The sequence below is a fragment of the Thalassophryne amazonica genome, chromosome 6 (genome assembly GCF_902500255.1).
Source record: "Thalassophryne amazonica chromosome 6, fThaAma1.1, whole genome shotgun sequence".
In the NCBI taxonomy this organism is placed as follows: domain Eukaryota; kingdom Metazoa; phylum Chordata; class Actinopteri; order Batrachoidiformes; family Batrachoididae; genus Thalassophryne; species Thalassophryne amazonica.
The window spans coordinates 64,437,510-64,451,065 of record NC_047108.1 but is presented as its reverse complement, the minus strand read 5'-3'; the positions used below and the strand labels follow the sequence as shown (position 1 = coordinate 64,451,065).

General features: G+C 39.5%; 1 protein-coding gene across 2 annotated transcripts in view; it reads right to left on the bottom strand.

Annotated features, from left to right (window-relative positions):
- The window catches only part of stat6 (signal transducer and activator of transcription 6, interleukin-4 induced), a 171,260-nt gene that overhangs the window by 108,265 nt on the left and 49,439 nt on the right, over positions 1-13,556 (bottom strand). For both annotated transcript variants that reach the window (XM_034172329.1, XM_034172327.1), the window contains exons 4-6: positions 8,788-8,868; positions 1,828-2,011; positions 151-251 (exon numbers count right to left, since the gene is read on the bottom strand). In XM_034172329.1, the coding sequence (XP_034028220.1) occupies positions 151-251; positions 1,828-2,011; positions 8,788-8,868 (366 nt within the window). The remainder of the gene's footprint in view (positions 1-150; positions 252-1,827; positions 2,012-8,787; positions 8,869-13,556) is intronic.

Sequence of the window (13,556 nt, the reverse complement as noted above, 5' to 3'; positions counted from 1 at the left end):
TTCAGTCTGTTTGCATACCAATTCTGCCAATCCTCTATGAAAATGTGTTTTATGAAAGTGAAGTGAAATTCCTTTTTAATTTATTTTTAAAGAAATAAATTTACCCTTCTGTGTCACCAATGCTGGCCCTACAGCTATAAGGTTACTCACAGTAGTCATAGCTTTCACGTTGTACTCTAGTTGCTGGATTTGGTTTTGCAATTTCTGGATCTCATTGTTTTGGGGTTCCAGTCCATTCTGTTGAATGTTTCCTGCACAAAAAGCAAACAGCATCAAATTTAAAGTCGGTTCTGCACTACTTAATTAAAAACACACACAAAAAACACATAATTGATTTTATAGCAGAAATACTGTTTTCTAACAAACAGCAATAACATTTCTCAAAGAAACTAAACAAATACTTTAAAATAACAGCTGTAGCGAATATAGCCAAAGACATCTTGACTTCACTCTTAAAGAATGCACTCAAACCAAAGGTTTTTTGTTGTTGTTGTTGATGGTTTTTTGTGGTGTTGTTAGGTTTTTCCCCCAATTTTTTCAGTTTCTAAATTCTTTTTCAAATAATTTTCACATTGGTTATCTTTGCTATACACAATTTGTCATTACTTTTTGACACTTGGTTTCTACCTTATAACTGTAAAACAGACAAAAAGGCATACAATTGGAACCTCCATCCAATTTTGATGGAGTAGGTAAATCCATAACAGAAAAATGAGAGTGACTGACACACTTTTGATTGAGATATAACACAAAATGTACATAGTAGAGAAGCTTGAATCTTCGATTGGACTGGGCTGCTTGACGCGAGGACGTTTCGCTTCAAATCGCAGAAGCTTCCTCAGCTAAAATTCTTGCTCTGGTAGTCTGACTTCTGTCTTGACCCCTTGTAGAGAAGAACTTCTCTACAAGGGGTCAAAGGGTTCCTCTACAAGGAAGCTTCTGTGATTTGAAGCGAAATGTCCTGGCATCAAGCAACCCAGTCCAGTCGAAGATTCAAGCTTCTTTACTATGGAAACCACCTGGACAACTGAGAGCCTTCACAGAAATACAAAATGTACACTAAATATCAAATCAATGGAATTACATCTCTTCAAATGAAACCCAAACTTGTTTGAACCAGTCTTCCCACATTTATATTAAATGCCTTGCAGTGGAAAATACATAAACAAATGTGGAAAGCACATTTCAGTGACAAGAAAACAGGAACGTATGTCACTGTTTCTTCCACTTTTGCTTCTCAACCTGGTATTGTCTGCTTTCATGTCACAGTCATATGGTTTGCATGGGGGAGAGGGGATCAATAAAACTCCCCAGCACAAAAGAAAAAAAGTGTGTCACACGATGAAATATAAACAAGTTCAATGCACATCTCTCTCGCATTCTGTTTTCCTTCCTAAACCCAAATCCTAACCACTTTGTGTTATCTTTAACATCATGGTGGCACACCTGCAAAGCACCTGCCTTACAAGAAAGTCCCCAGTTTAAAGCCAGTCATACGTTTTCTTTTCTCTTTATGCAGTGGACCATTTTTTTCCTGAAACACGCCTCACTCTGCACAAATTCACAGATCGATCATTTGTGACCGACACAAAAAGACGTAATACTGCGCTGACTTCCTTGACAAGATGTCCTACTCCGTTCAGCACTTGTATATGAACCTGAAATGGGGCATAGTTGGAGAAGTTCAGACTACCTTATTTAACAGTTTTCATGTTAACCAAGAAAAAAAAAAGATCTAAATTATAAACTTGATTATCTGTTGATCTTTGTACTCGACCACTTGCTATTGTTTTTCATAAAGTCTCTGCTTGAGACGAAGTTACTCACCTTGTAAGGACTCAAAGTTTTGCCTTTCCCAGTTGAGCTCTTCTTGCAACTGGTGGATCTTTTGTCGGCAGTCCTGGACCTCTAAAACCTTAAGAACCAGGCTATCCACATCTTGCATGTTGGGAAATGAAGGCTCTCTGCTCTGGTAGTGCTGGTAGGGTGGATGGCTTTGAGTCTGTGAAGACTACACATGAAATTAAAAAATTATTGCAAAAGAAAAATGTAACTGTTTTTAATAATTAATAATTATTTATTAATTTAAGAATCCAATAAGATACCTCAAAAACCCTTAAAAATATAATCACAGAAACAAAATATGTGCTGGTTCCCATAAAAGCAGACCCACCTTTGAGTGTGACTTTCAGATTGGCTTCAGTTGGCTTGTTTTATTTTGTACTTTAGCATCACGTCATGACTTCTCAAAAAGATTAACATATATTAATTAAGAATAAAATGTCATATGACCACTTAGGCTGACTTCTAGCCTCAAAAAAGTAAGAGCATTAGTTATGAAAGAGATGCTCTTTTGGTCTGAGATAACTTCCTTGCTTCCAAGACATAAAGGCAAATTTTAGTCTTTTGTGGTTCTTTGTAAAAAAAAATTTTGGACATTGTCATTAAAACTGGTCAACTAACAATTATACTAACAATTAAACAACCTTGTTGGAGGAAGACAAATTATGAGATATAAAGGTGCATCTCCAAAAATTATAATATCATGAAACAGTTCAACTTTTTTTTTCAATTACTTCAGATCAGGTAGGTTTGTGGATAAGGAAATTCCATGCCAATATGTAAACCTGGGTTTAAATCACAGACCAGCAGTATTCAACTCATTCTAGAAAGGGCCAAGTGGGTGCAGGTTTTCTTTGCAACCACCCACGCCACCAGGTGATTTCACTGATTAACATCACTTTGAGCAGATGGAATCAGATAATCATTAATATAATTGGCTGGGAAAGTCACCTGTGTCGGAGTCATACACTCTCATGCACTTCATGCAACAGAATCTGGAGATAAGTACCGGTACCCATGAACCTTAGTGCCTATGTAGGACTTACATATTTACAGGATTTCAGAAAGCGAAAATTTTATATATTCCTAATTCACTAAATATATACTATAATGTGTCAAGTATTGTTTTTTATTTCAATTCTGATAAACACGGCCTGCAGCACCAAAAAAATAGTAGATAGCAAAAAAACAACCAATAAACTTTATTTGTTAAGCACTTTAAAACAACAACAGTGGACCAAAGTGCTGTATAGAATAATAAATAAAATTCACCATAAAAGACATAATTCACATGAAACAAAAAAATTGTAAACAAAATACAAGTAAAATAATTAGAAGCTATGAAACGTGGCGACTTCCATCCCCTAATATCTATCTGTGGTGCAAATTTGGTGAGAATCTGTCAAGTAATTTTGACATAATCCTTCAAAGTCTATATAATGTGAAATTTTGATGCAGAATCTGATTCTGGATCCAGATCACCTCCCAAATTCAGCGGAGTCGTCCATGCCCCAATATCGATCTGTGGTGCAAATTTGGTGAGAATCCATGAAGTAGTTTTGATGCCATCTTTAAAAGCCTATAAAGTGAAACTTGATCCAGAATCTGGATCTGGATCACCTCCAAAATTTAATGGAGTCTTCCATGGTGTAATATGTATCTGTGGTGCAAATGTGGTGAGAAATCATGAAGTAGTTTTGACATAATGCTTCAAACCCCATATAAAGTGAAATCCAGAGCCAGAATCTGGATCTGGATCACCCCCAAAATTCAGTGGAGTCTTCCATGCCCTAATAATCTATCTGTGGTGAAAATTTGGTGAGAATCCCTCAAGTAATTTTGAGGTAATCCTTCAAAGCCTATATAAAGTGAAATATTATCCAGTATCTGGATCTGGATTATACATCTGTGTAGTTAATAAAATTATCTTCACGGACGATTAGTTCGCGCGCGCACATGAAAAAAAAAGTGGCTGCCGCTGTGGTTCCTTTACGGAACCCAGGAGACGTCACTTAAAGTGATATTTTTTTTTCTGGCCATGATAATTTGTGTGCACGTTTTCCTTTAATTGAGCCCACGAATTAATAAAACGTGCTCTCTCAAATGAATAAAACATGCACACCTTTTCCTGGACGCGATAATTCGTGCGCACGTTTTCCTTTAATCAAATCCACAAATGAATAAAACATGCACACGTTTTCCTTCAATTGAGCACTCAAATTAATAAAACGTGCTCACGTTTTCCTTTAATTGAGCCCTCGAATTAATAAAACATGCGCATGTTTTCCTTTCGTTCAAAATGAACTTCATAATATGATATGCTTCGACCTCAGCATCCTTTTTAATGTGCTTAAACTCCAGATGATGCCATGCTGGGCAGCTAGAGTTCTCTGTATGTCCTTGTGCACCCAAACCATGATGATACACCCTGAACGGATCCATTTCAGATCCGTTACACTGTCTCCTGGTTTTTTGACTAATAGTCAGTATTTATGTGTCAAGACAATATAGAGTGCACGTTTTACAAACTGTGGCCACGTTTAAGTAGATCGTGCCCATGTTTTACTTAAACGATGCTTAAAATGTGCGCACAATATCATAAAACGAGCACACAATATAACAAAATGTGCGCACGATATAATAAAACGTGCGCACATTCTCTCCACATGCAAAACATTTTGCGATGACACTTCCAGGGCTCCATAGCTCCTCGCTCTCTCTCCCCTGAAACTCTGTCATAAATGTGTTATAAACCAGTCACCATTTGTTTTATTATACATCTGTGTAGCATTTAATCAATCAATCAATCAATTTTTTTTTTATATAGCGCCAAATCACAACAAACAGTTGCCCCAAGACGCTTTATATTGTAAGGCAAGGCCATACAATAATTATGTAAAACCCCAACGGTCAAAACGCCCCCTGTGAGCAAGCACTTGGCTACAGTGGGAAGGAAAAACTCCCTTTTAACAGGAAGAAACCTCCAGCAGAACCAGGCTCAGGGAGGGGCAGTCTTCTGCTGGGACTGCTTGGGGCTGAGGGAGAGAACCAGGAAAAAGACATGCTGTGGAGGGGAGCAGAGATCGATCACTAATGATTAAATGCAGAGTGGTGCATACAGAGCAAAAAGAGAAAGAAACAGTGCATCATGGGAACCCCCCAGCAGTCTAAGTCTATAGCAGCATAACTAAGGGATGGTTCAGGGTCACCTGATCCAGCCCTAACTATAAGCTTTAGCAAAAAGGAAAGTTTTAAGCCTAATCTTAAAAGTAGAGAGGGTGTCTGTCTCCCTGATCTGAATTGGGAGCTGGTTCCACAGGAGGGGAGCCTGAAAGCTGAAGGCTCTGCCTCCCATTCTACTCTTACAAACCCTAGGAACTACAAGTAAGCCTGCAGTCTGAGAGCAAAGCGCTCTATTGGGGTGATATGGTACTACGAGGTCCCTAAGATAAGATGGGACCTGATTATTCAAAACCTTATAAGTAAGAAGAAGAATTTTAAATTCTATTCTAGAATTAACAGGAAGCCAATGAAGAGAGGCCAATATGGGTGAGATATGCTCTCTCCTTCTAGTCCCCGTTAGTACTCTAGCTGCAGCATTTTGAATTAACTGAAGGCTTTTCAGGGAACTTTTAGGACAACCTGATAATAATGAATTACAATAGTCCAGCCTAGAGGAAATAAATGCATGAATTAGTTTTTCAGCATCACTCTGAGACAAGACCTTTCTAATTTTAGAGATATTGCATAAATGCAAAAAAGCAGTCCTACATATTTGTTTAATATGCGCTCTGAATGACATATCCTGATCAAAAATGACTCCAAGATTTCTCACAGTATTACTAGAGGTCAGGGTAATGCCATCCAGAGTAAGGATCTGGTTAGACACCATGTTTCTAAGATTTGTGGGGCCAAGTACAATAACTTCAGTTTTATCTGAGTTTAAAAGCAGGAAATTAGAGGTCATCCATGTCTTTATGTCTGTAAGACAATCCTGCAGTTTAGCTAATTGGTGTGTGTCCTCTGGCTTCATGGATAGATAAAGCTGGGTATCATCTGCGTAACAATGAAAATTTAAGCAATACCGTCTAATAATACTGCCTAAGGGAAGCATGTATAAAGTGAATAAAATTGGTCCTAGCACAGAACCTTGTGGAACTCCATAATTAACCTTAGTCTGTGAAGAAGATTCCCCATTTACATGAACAAATTGTAATCTATTAGACAAATATGATTCAAACCACCGCAGTGCAGTGCCTTTAATACCTATGGCATGCTCTAATCTCTGTAATAAAATTTTATGGTCAACAGTATCAAAAGCAGCACTGAGGTCTAACAGAACAAGCACAGAGATGAGTCCACTGTCTGAGGCCATAAGAAGATCATTTGTAACCTTCACTAATGCTGTTTCTGTACTATGATGAATTCTAAAACCTGACTGAAACTCTTCAAATAGACCATTCCTCTGCAGCTGTTTTACAACTACCCTTTCAAGAATTTTTGAGAGAAAAGGAAGGTTGGAGATTGGCCTATAATTAGCTAAGATAGCTGGGTCAAGTGATGGCTTTTTAAGTAATGGTTTAATTACTGCCACCTTAAAAGCCCGTGGTACATAGCCAACTAACAAAGATAGATTGATCATATTTAAGATCGAAGCATTAAATAATGGTAGGGCTTCCTTGAGCAGCCTGGTAGGAATGGGGTCTAATAAACATGTTGATGGTTTGGATGAAGTAACTAATGAAAATAACTCAGACAGAACAATCGGAGAGAAAGAGTCTAACCAAATACCGGCATCACTGAAAGCAGCCAAAGATAACGATACGTCTTTGGGATGGTTATGAGTAATTTTTTCTCTAATAGTTAAAATTTTGTTAGCAAAGAAAGTCATGAAGTCATTACTAGTTAAAGTTAATGGAACACTCAGCTCAATAGAGCTCTGACTCTTTGTCAGCCTGGCTACAGTGCTGAAAAGAAACCTGGGGTTGTTCTTATTTTCTTCAATCAGTGATGAGTAGAAAGATGTCCTAGCTTTACGGAGGGCTTTTTTATAGAGCAACAGACTCTTTTTCCAGGCTAAATGAAGATCTTCTAAATTAGTGAGACACCATTTCCTCTCCAACTTACGGGTTATCTGCTTTAAGCTGCGAGTTTGTGAGTTATACCACGGAGTCAGGCACTTCTGATTTAAAGCTCTCTTTTTCAGAGGAGCTACAGCATCCAAAGTTGTCTTCAATGAGGATGTAAAACTACTGATGAGATATTCTATCTCACTTACAGAGTTTAGGTAGCTACTCTGCACTGTGTTGGTATATGGCATTAGAGAACATAAAGAAGGAATCATATCCTTAAACCTAGTTACAGCGCTTTCTGAAAGACTTCTAGTGTAATGAAACTTATTCCCCACTGCTGGGTAGTCCATCAGAGTAAATGTAAATGTTATTAAGAAATGATCAGACAGAAGGGAGTTTTCAGGGAATACTGTTAAGTCTTCTATTTCCATACCATAAGTCAGAACAAGATCTAAGATATGATTAAAGTGGTGGGTGGACTCATTTACATTTTGAGCAAAGCCAATAGAGTCTAATAACAGATTAAATGCAGTGTTGAGGCTGTCATTCTCAGCATCTGTGTGGATGTTAAAATCGCCCACTATAATTATCTTATCTGAGCTAAGCACTAAGTCAGACAAAAGGTCTGAAAATTCACAGAGAAACTCACAGTAACGACCAGGTGGACGATAGATAATAACAAATAAAACTGTTTTTTGGGACTTCCAATTTGGATTTAATCATTAGTGATTGATCTCTGCTCCCCTCCACAGCATGTCTTTTTCCTGGTTCTCTCCCTCAGCCCCAACCAGTCCCAGCAGAAGACTGCCCCTCCCTGAGCCTGGTTCTGCTGGAGGTTTCTTCCTGTTAAAAAGGAGTTTTTCCTTCCCACTGTCGCCAAGTGCTTGCTCACAGGGGGTCATTTTGACCGTTGGGGTGTTTACGTAATTATTGTATGGCCTTGCCTTACAATATAAAGCGCCTTGGGGCAACTGTTTGTTGTGATTTGGAGCTATATAAATAAAACTGATTGAACTGATTGATTGTAATAAAAAATAATCTTCATGGACGATTCATTCGCGCACACACATGAAAAAAAAAAAAACTGAGGGGAGAGCAGCAGCAGCAGCAGCAGCAGCAGCAGCAAACTCTCCCCAGAGAGGAATTAAGAGGAGAAGTTTTAAGGTTGATATAAGACTGACTTTTGGTTGTGCAAGTAACTTTTTTTTGGTGTAAGTAATTTTTTGTTACTAGCACCAGTGCAAGTAGGTTAAAAAAATGTATTTCGACCCCTGCTGTCGGACTAGAGTTGTAGTAGGAAGGGGCATATGTTAAAAAAACCTGTATCAAATCTACATGCAGATCCATACTGTATCAGCTACAAATTTCAATTTCTTTCAGAAATAGGCAAAATACAAGGACAGTAATCATTTAGTCATGAAAATCTGTTAATAAATCTTCAAACCTAAACTTCGTGATACCCCATAAAACTTGTGTTAATATTGGGCACTGGGGTCTTGTTTGAACCCCTGCGTGATATCACAGGATATGACCATTTCCAGGGACGGCCTGCACAAACATTGCATCACTTCTAATGGAGAAATGGTGTACTGTTTGGTTTTTGGCTGAAATCACAGAAGTAGCCACGAAAAGTGGAGTTTTTTCGGTTCCCAGTGGAATTGGGAAGACAAGGCAAATGGGAGAGGTTGTGTCGGTAAGTTTAAATGAGATTTAATGTGAATAATAATACTAGGACTGTACCTGGAAGTACATCATATGCATCTAATGTTCTTTCATTTGACCACTTTAACGCCCACCCTCAAACGAGACTACGGTTCCCTATTGTGAGAGTGATTTATGTATATCTAAACTGAGGGCAATCAAAGGGTCTTACAGCTGTGTTGATCAGAACCCTCTCCTTCCTAAGGGTTTCCCGGATCATGACTGCAAACTGTAGAGGCTTCTGAAACATGTTCTGTAAAACAGGAACATAATAATATCAATATATTAAAAAATAACAGTCCATAATATCATAGAATAGACACAAGTGTGCTGTACAGTGCATCCAGAACGTATTCACAGTGCTTCAATTTTTTCCACATTTTATGCTACAACCTTATTCCAAAATGAATTAATTTTTTCCTCAAAATTATACATGCAATACCCCATAATGACAGTGTGAAACATTTTTTGTTTTGTTTTTTTTTTCTTTTTAGATTTTTGCAAATTTATTAAAATAAAAAACTAAGAAATCACAAGTAAGTATTCAGAGTGTTTGCCATGAAGCTCAAAACTGAACTCAAGCACCTCCTGTCCTGTCCACCTGGGTTAAATTCAGTTGATTGGACATGATTTGGAAAGGCACACACCTGTCTACATACAAGAGCAGTTTCCTTTTATACCTCAACATAAATGAATAAAACAGAGACTATAATTTAATAAAAAAGTAGTTTCCTTTTATATTTTAATATTAAATAAATGACTCGTTAAACATGCATATGAAGTGGAAGTTCAGAAAAAATACAATTTTTGCTTGCACAGATAGAAGAGGCCCCACCCCTATTTTGTATAACTTTAAAGCAATCATTAATATAGTCAAATTCATATTTTTGTAATTACTCTGTGCTGATTACATTAAAAGCAGTGACAGTCAATGAGGAGGGCGAGTAAATGCTGAAATTATTAAATTGGAAAAAAATCTATTTAATCTTGGAGTTTACATCACATGACTAGATGTGTGCTGACAAATATTCAAGAGAAAATGTCTGTTACAATCAAAATCCATTATAAATATACAGGGGCAGAGAAATCCACTGGTCTGAGGTTGCGGGTCGGTAATTTTTGGCCTGTGTCTAGCACATATTTTCTCCTGCTAGATGTCTAGTTAAAAATCTTGTCAGTCTTGTGAATAAAAGTGTTCATAAGTCTGACGATTTTTTTTTCCAAACTTGCGCCTTAAATAGCAGAGCCATTTGGAGATAACAACAGAGTTTTGGATAGCGAGCCTTGATTTGGACAGTCAATTTTCAAAAAAGATGGCGTAAAAAGCCGTGACCAGTAGGCTCAAAAAATATTTCTCTAACCCTGGTATAAAACAAAAAAATTTGTTATATGTATAAAACGGACAAAATCCATTATATTTATGTACCGGATTAGTTACAGTCAGGAGGTCCCGAACGATCTACGCCGAATCTTGAATCGGGACCTGCCTCGTTGAATGACTGGGTCAAAAATTCCTCTGAAAAAATAAAGGCCTGCCTTAAATAAACAGCAGGTATTATGTCCATTAAAAAGATTACATTTGGTTGAGTTACTCTTTTTTGTTTCTAAGTCTGCTGTGGAGGGGCAGCACGGTGGCTTAGTGGTTAGCACTATTGCCTCACAGCGAGAAGCTTATGTTTTCGATTCCCACCTGTGGCCTTTCTGTGTGGAGTTTGCATGTTCTCCCCATGTTTGCGTTGGTTTTCTCCATAGGTATGCGAGTGGGTGTGAATGTGTTTGTCTATATGTGGCCCTGCGACAGCCTGGCGTCCTGTCCTGGGTGTACCCCGCCTCACGCTCTATGACTGCTGGGATAGGCTCCAGCCCCCCGCGACTCTTGATTGGACTAAGCGGTTGAAGATGAGTGTGTGACTGCTGTGAAGTGTACCTTAAAATCCTCTGCAGCTCTGTAACTCTCTGGCCATGCAATGACGTCGACGTGCGTGACAATTTTAAAGTTCTCTATAGCGTCTTCATGCAGCTTTTCTGGATTATGCTTTTTTTCCTGGATTTGTCCATCAATGAGCTCTTCTTTCCACAATCATCTACTGTACCTCCAAATCAAAGGTAAAGTGTACAATTTCCTCCATAAACTGCAGATCATTTGAGCATCATTTTCCGACTTTGTGTTGTGAAGTTCGCAAGAATATTTGCGGACTTTTGTGCCAAACGTATTTGATCCAAATCAGCGTGCCCACCACAAAAAATTTTAAAATATGACCAGAGATGAAGGAGCGAAATGTGACAAATCACCACCTTTGCGTCTCTGAGTTAGCAGGTGCACATCAGGTCCCGGGTCTGAGCACGGTTTGAAAGGAAATAAATAGCTGGTCTTTTAATCAGAGAAATATGGTACCCACTTTTCTCGAACTGGCAAGTGTCAGTGCTGAACTTAATTTTGTAACTCTGTTACTGGACACGTTGATCCTGACTGCTCTGTGCAGTAAATGGGAGGGGTTTTTAATAAAAATGCATTGCAGTCGGACCTACAAAAACACTGGGACTTTTACTTTTGTCCGGTGAGTAAACCGGATATTCGCATTCACCGGACAAAAACAAAAGCCCCAATGCTTTTGTATGGTTTTCCATGAAATAAACACTGTATATATTGGATAACAGATTTTCGCTCATGTCGAACAAAACGTCCCATCCCATCATAATGCATTTCCATTAAAAACCCCTTGCATGTACCAGACAGAGCCAACTGGACGCACCCAGTCGCAACAGATGTATGAAGTGAAGTTCTGCACTGACACTAGCTGATTCGAGGAAAGTGGGTACCATATTACCTTGAGTAAAAGCCCAGGCGTTTATTTTTTCCATACCATGCACAGACCTGGTGCCTAAAAGACGCAGGCCATAATTCAAGACCAGCAATTATTAACAAAATGCTGCTTGCTGCCTGCACTGTAAAATGGTGTTAAGTTTAACACATATCCCTGGGTGTGGCCAACCAAAGACAACCACTTTAAATGAGAGCCCTCTGCGTGGCTGCAAACCCTTTCCGTAGCCTGACGTGCTTTCACTCCTTCCTCTCCCTTCATATTTTAAAAGTTTTTGCAGTGTGCACACCAGTTACATTTCAATCATGGATCAAACAGAGAAATGTTTGGCAGAAAAGTTCATAAATATGACCAACTTTAAAACATGGAGTCTAAAAACTACAAGAACGCTCAAATGACTGCAATTCATGGAGACAAATTGCACGTACTGCAACATTGGTTGGGAGGCTGATGACTGTATAAAGAAATAGAGCTTGTTGAAGGACAAATTGATGTAGAAAAGGCACTGTTCCTGCAGTAAATTGCATTAACCACCAATGTGACGGAGAACTTTAAATGGGTCATGCACACGTCAACGTCACTGCATGGTCACTGAGTTACGGAGTTGTAGAAGCATAAATGAGGCTTTAGGTTTTTAAGGTACCACTCTGCAGCAGACTTACAAAAAAAGAGTGACTCAACTAAATGTAGTCCTTGTTAATGCACATAACGCCTGGCACTTATTTAAGGGCCCCATCACACATAGTATATTTGTACAAATCGGGGCAAATCACGGCGGAACAACTCATATGAGCGAACCACAAAAATATTGAGCCGACGGCCAGGCGTGAACGATGTCACTGCGACAGCGTCATGCATGAGCGTGCACAAAACCGTCGCAGCGGGAACACAGTGTGAGCAGCTGAAGTATGTGTAATCACACTGCACAGCTGCTGTGCCAAAAAAGAAAAATACATGCCACCCATGGGATTCGAACCTGCAATTTACAAAATCTCTGAGTGCCAGCGAGAAACTTTACCACTGAGCTACCATCGCTGTCCTGTGAAAGGTGCTGAAAAGTGCTTCATGGATGCATTTAAAAAAAAAAAAAAAAAAAAAAAAACATAAAACCACACAACGTATAAAAACACCGCATTTTATTGAATCCCTCTTATCAGCCGGCCCCGCGTGCGTCTGGCCTGACATGTGTGTCTTGTGGATGGCGCACTGCAGGACAAACTATGTCATGTGGAACAGAGCTCACGTGGGTGACATGACATTCAGATCGCCTGCTGCGTGCTCTGATCTGACTGTCTGTTTCACCTGGGGTAGCCTGTCAATGTCGGGAGCCAACTTGAGGAAGTGGACTCTTTCACATACCTAGGAAGTGTGGTAGATAGGCTAGGAGGTACAGAAGCGGACATCAAAGCTAGAATAGGAAAGGCCAGGGCAGCCTTCATCCAGTTGAAAGCCATTTGGAGTGCCAAAGAAATAGCCAGTAAGATTTTCAATAGCAACGTCAAATCTGTACTTCTATATGGATCTGAAGCATGGAGAACAAATGCGATGAACACCACAAGAGTACAAACCTTTGTAAATTCGTGCCTAAGGAGGATACTGCAGATACAATGGCCAGACACAATCAAGAACACAGAGTTGTGGAGCATAACAGACCAGCAACCAATGGAACTGGAGATCAGAAGGCGCCGATGGAGATGGATAGGCCATACGCTACGTAAACAAACATCAAACATCACGTGACAAGCACTCAGCTGGAACCCCCAAGGCAAGAGGAAGCAGGGACGACAGAGAAACAGCTGGCGCAGGGACCTAAGAGCTGAAATCCAGGTGATGGGCCAGTCATGGAGACAGCTGGAGAGGACAGCCCAGGACCGAGATGCTTGGCGAACCCTGGTCGACGGCCTATGCCCCAGGAGGGGAAATAGGCGTAAGTAAGTAAGTAAGTAAGCCTGTCAATGTGCGCGGCGTGCACTCGCTCGCTGCAACCCATTGCAACAGTGATATATGTTTTTATGTATGTCCACGTGAGGACAGCAAACAGACACACGCAAGTCACAGTGGACAGTTGTTAGTTCATATCCGTCAAACACGGTACGTGTTCTCCAGCTGGGACATCCAC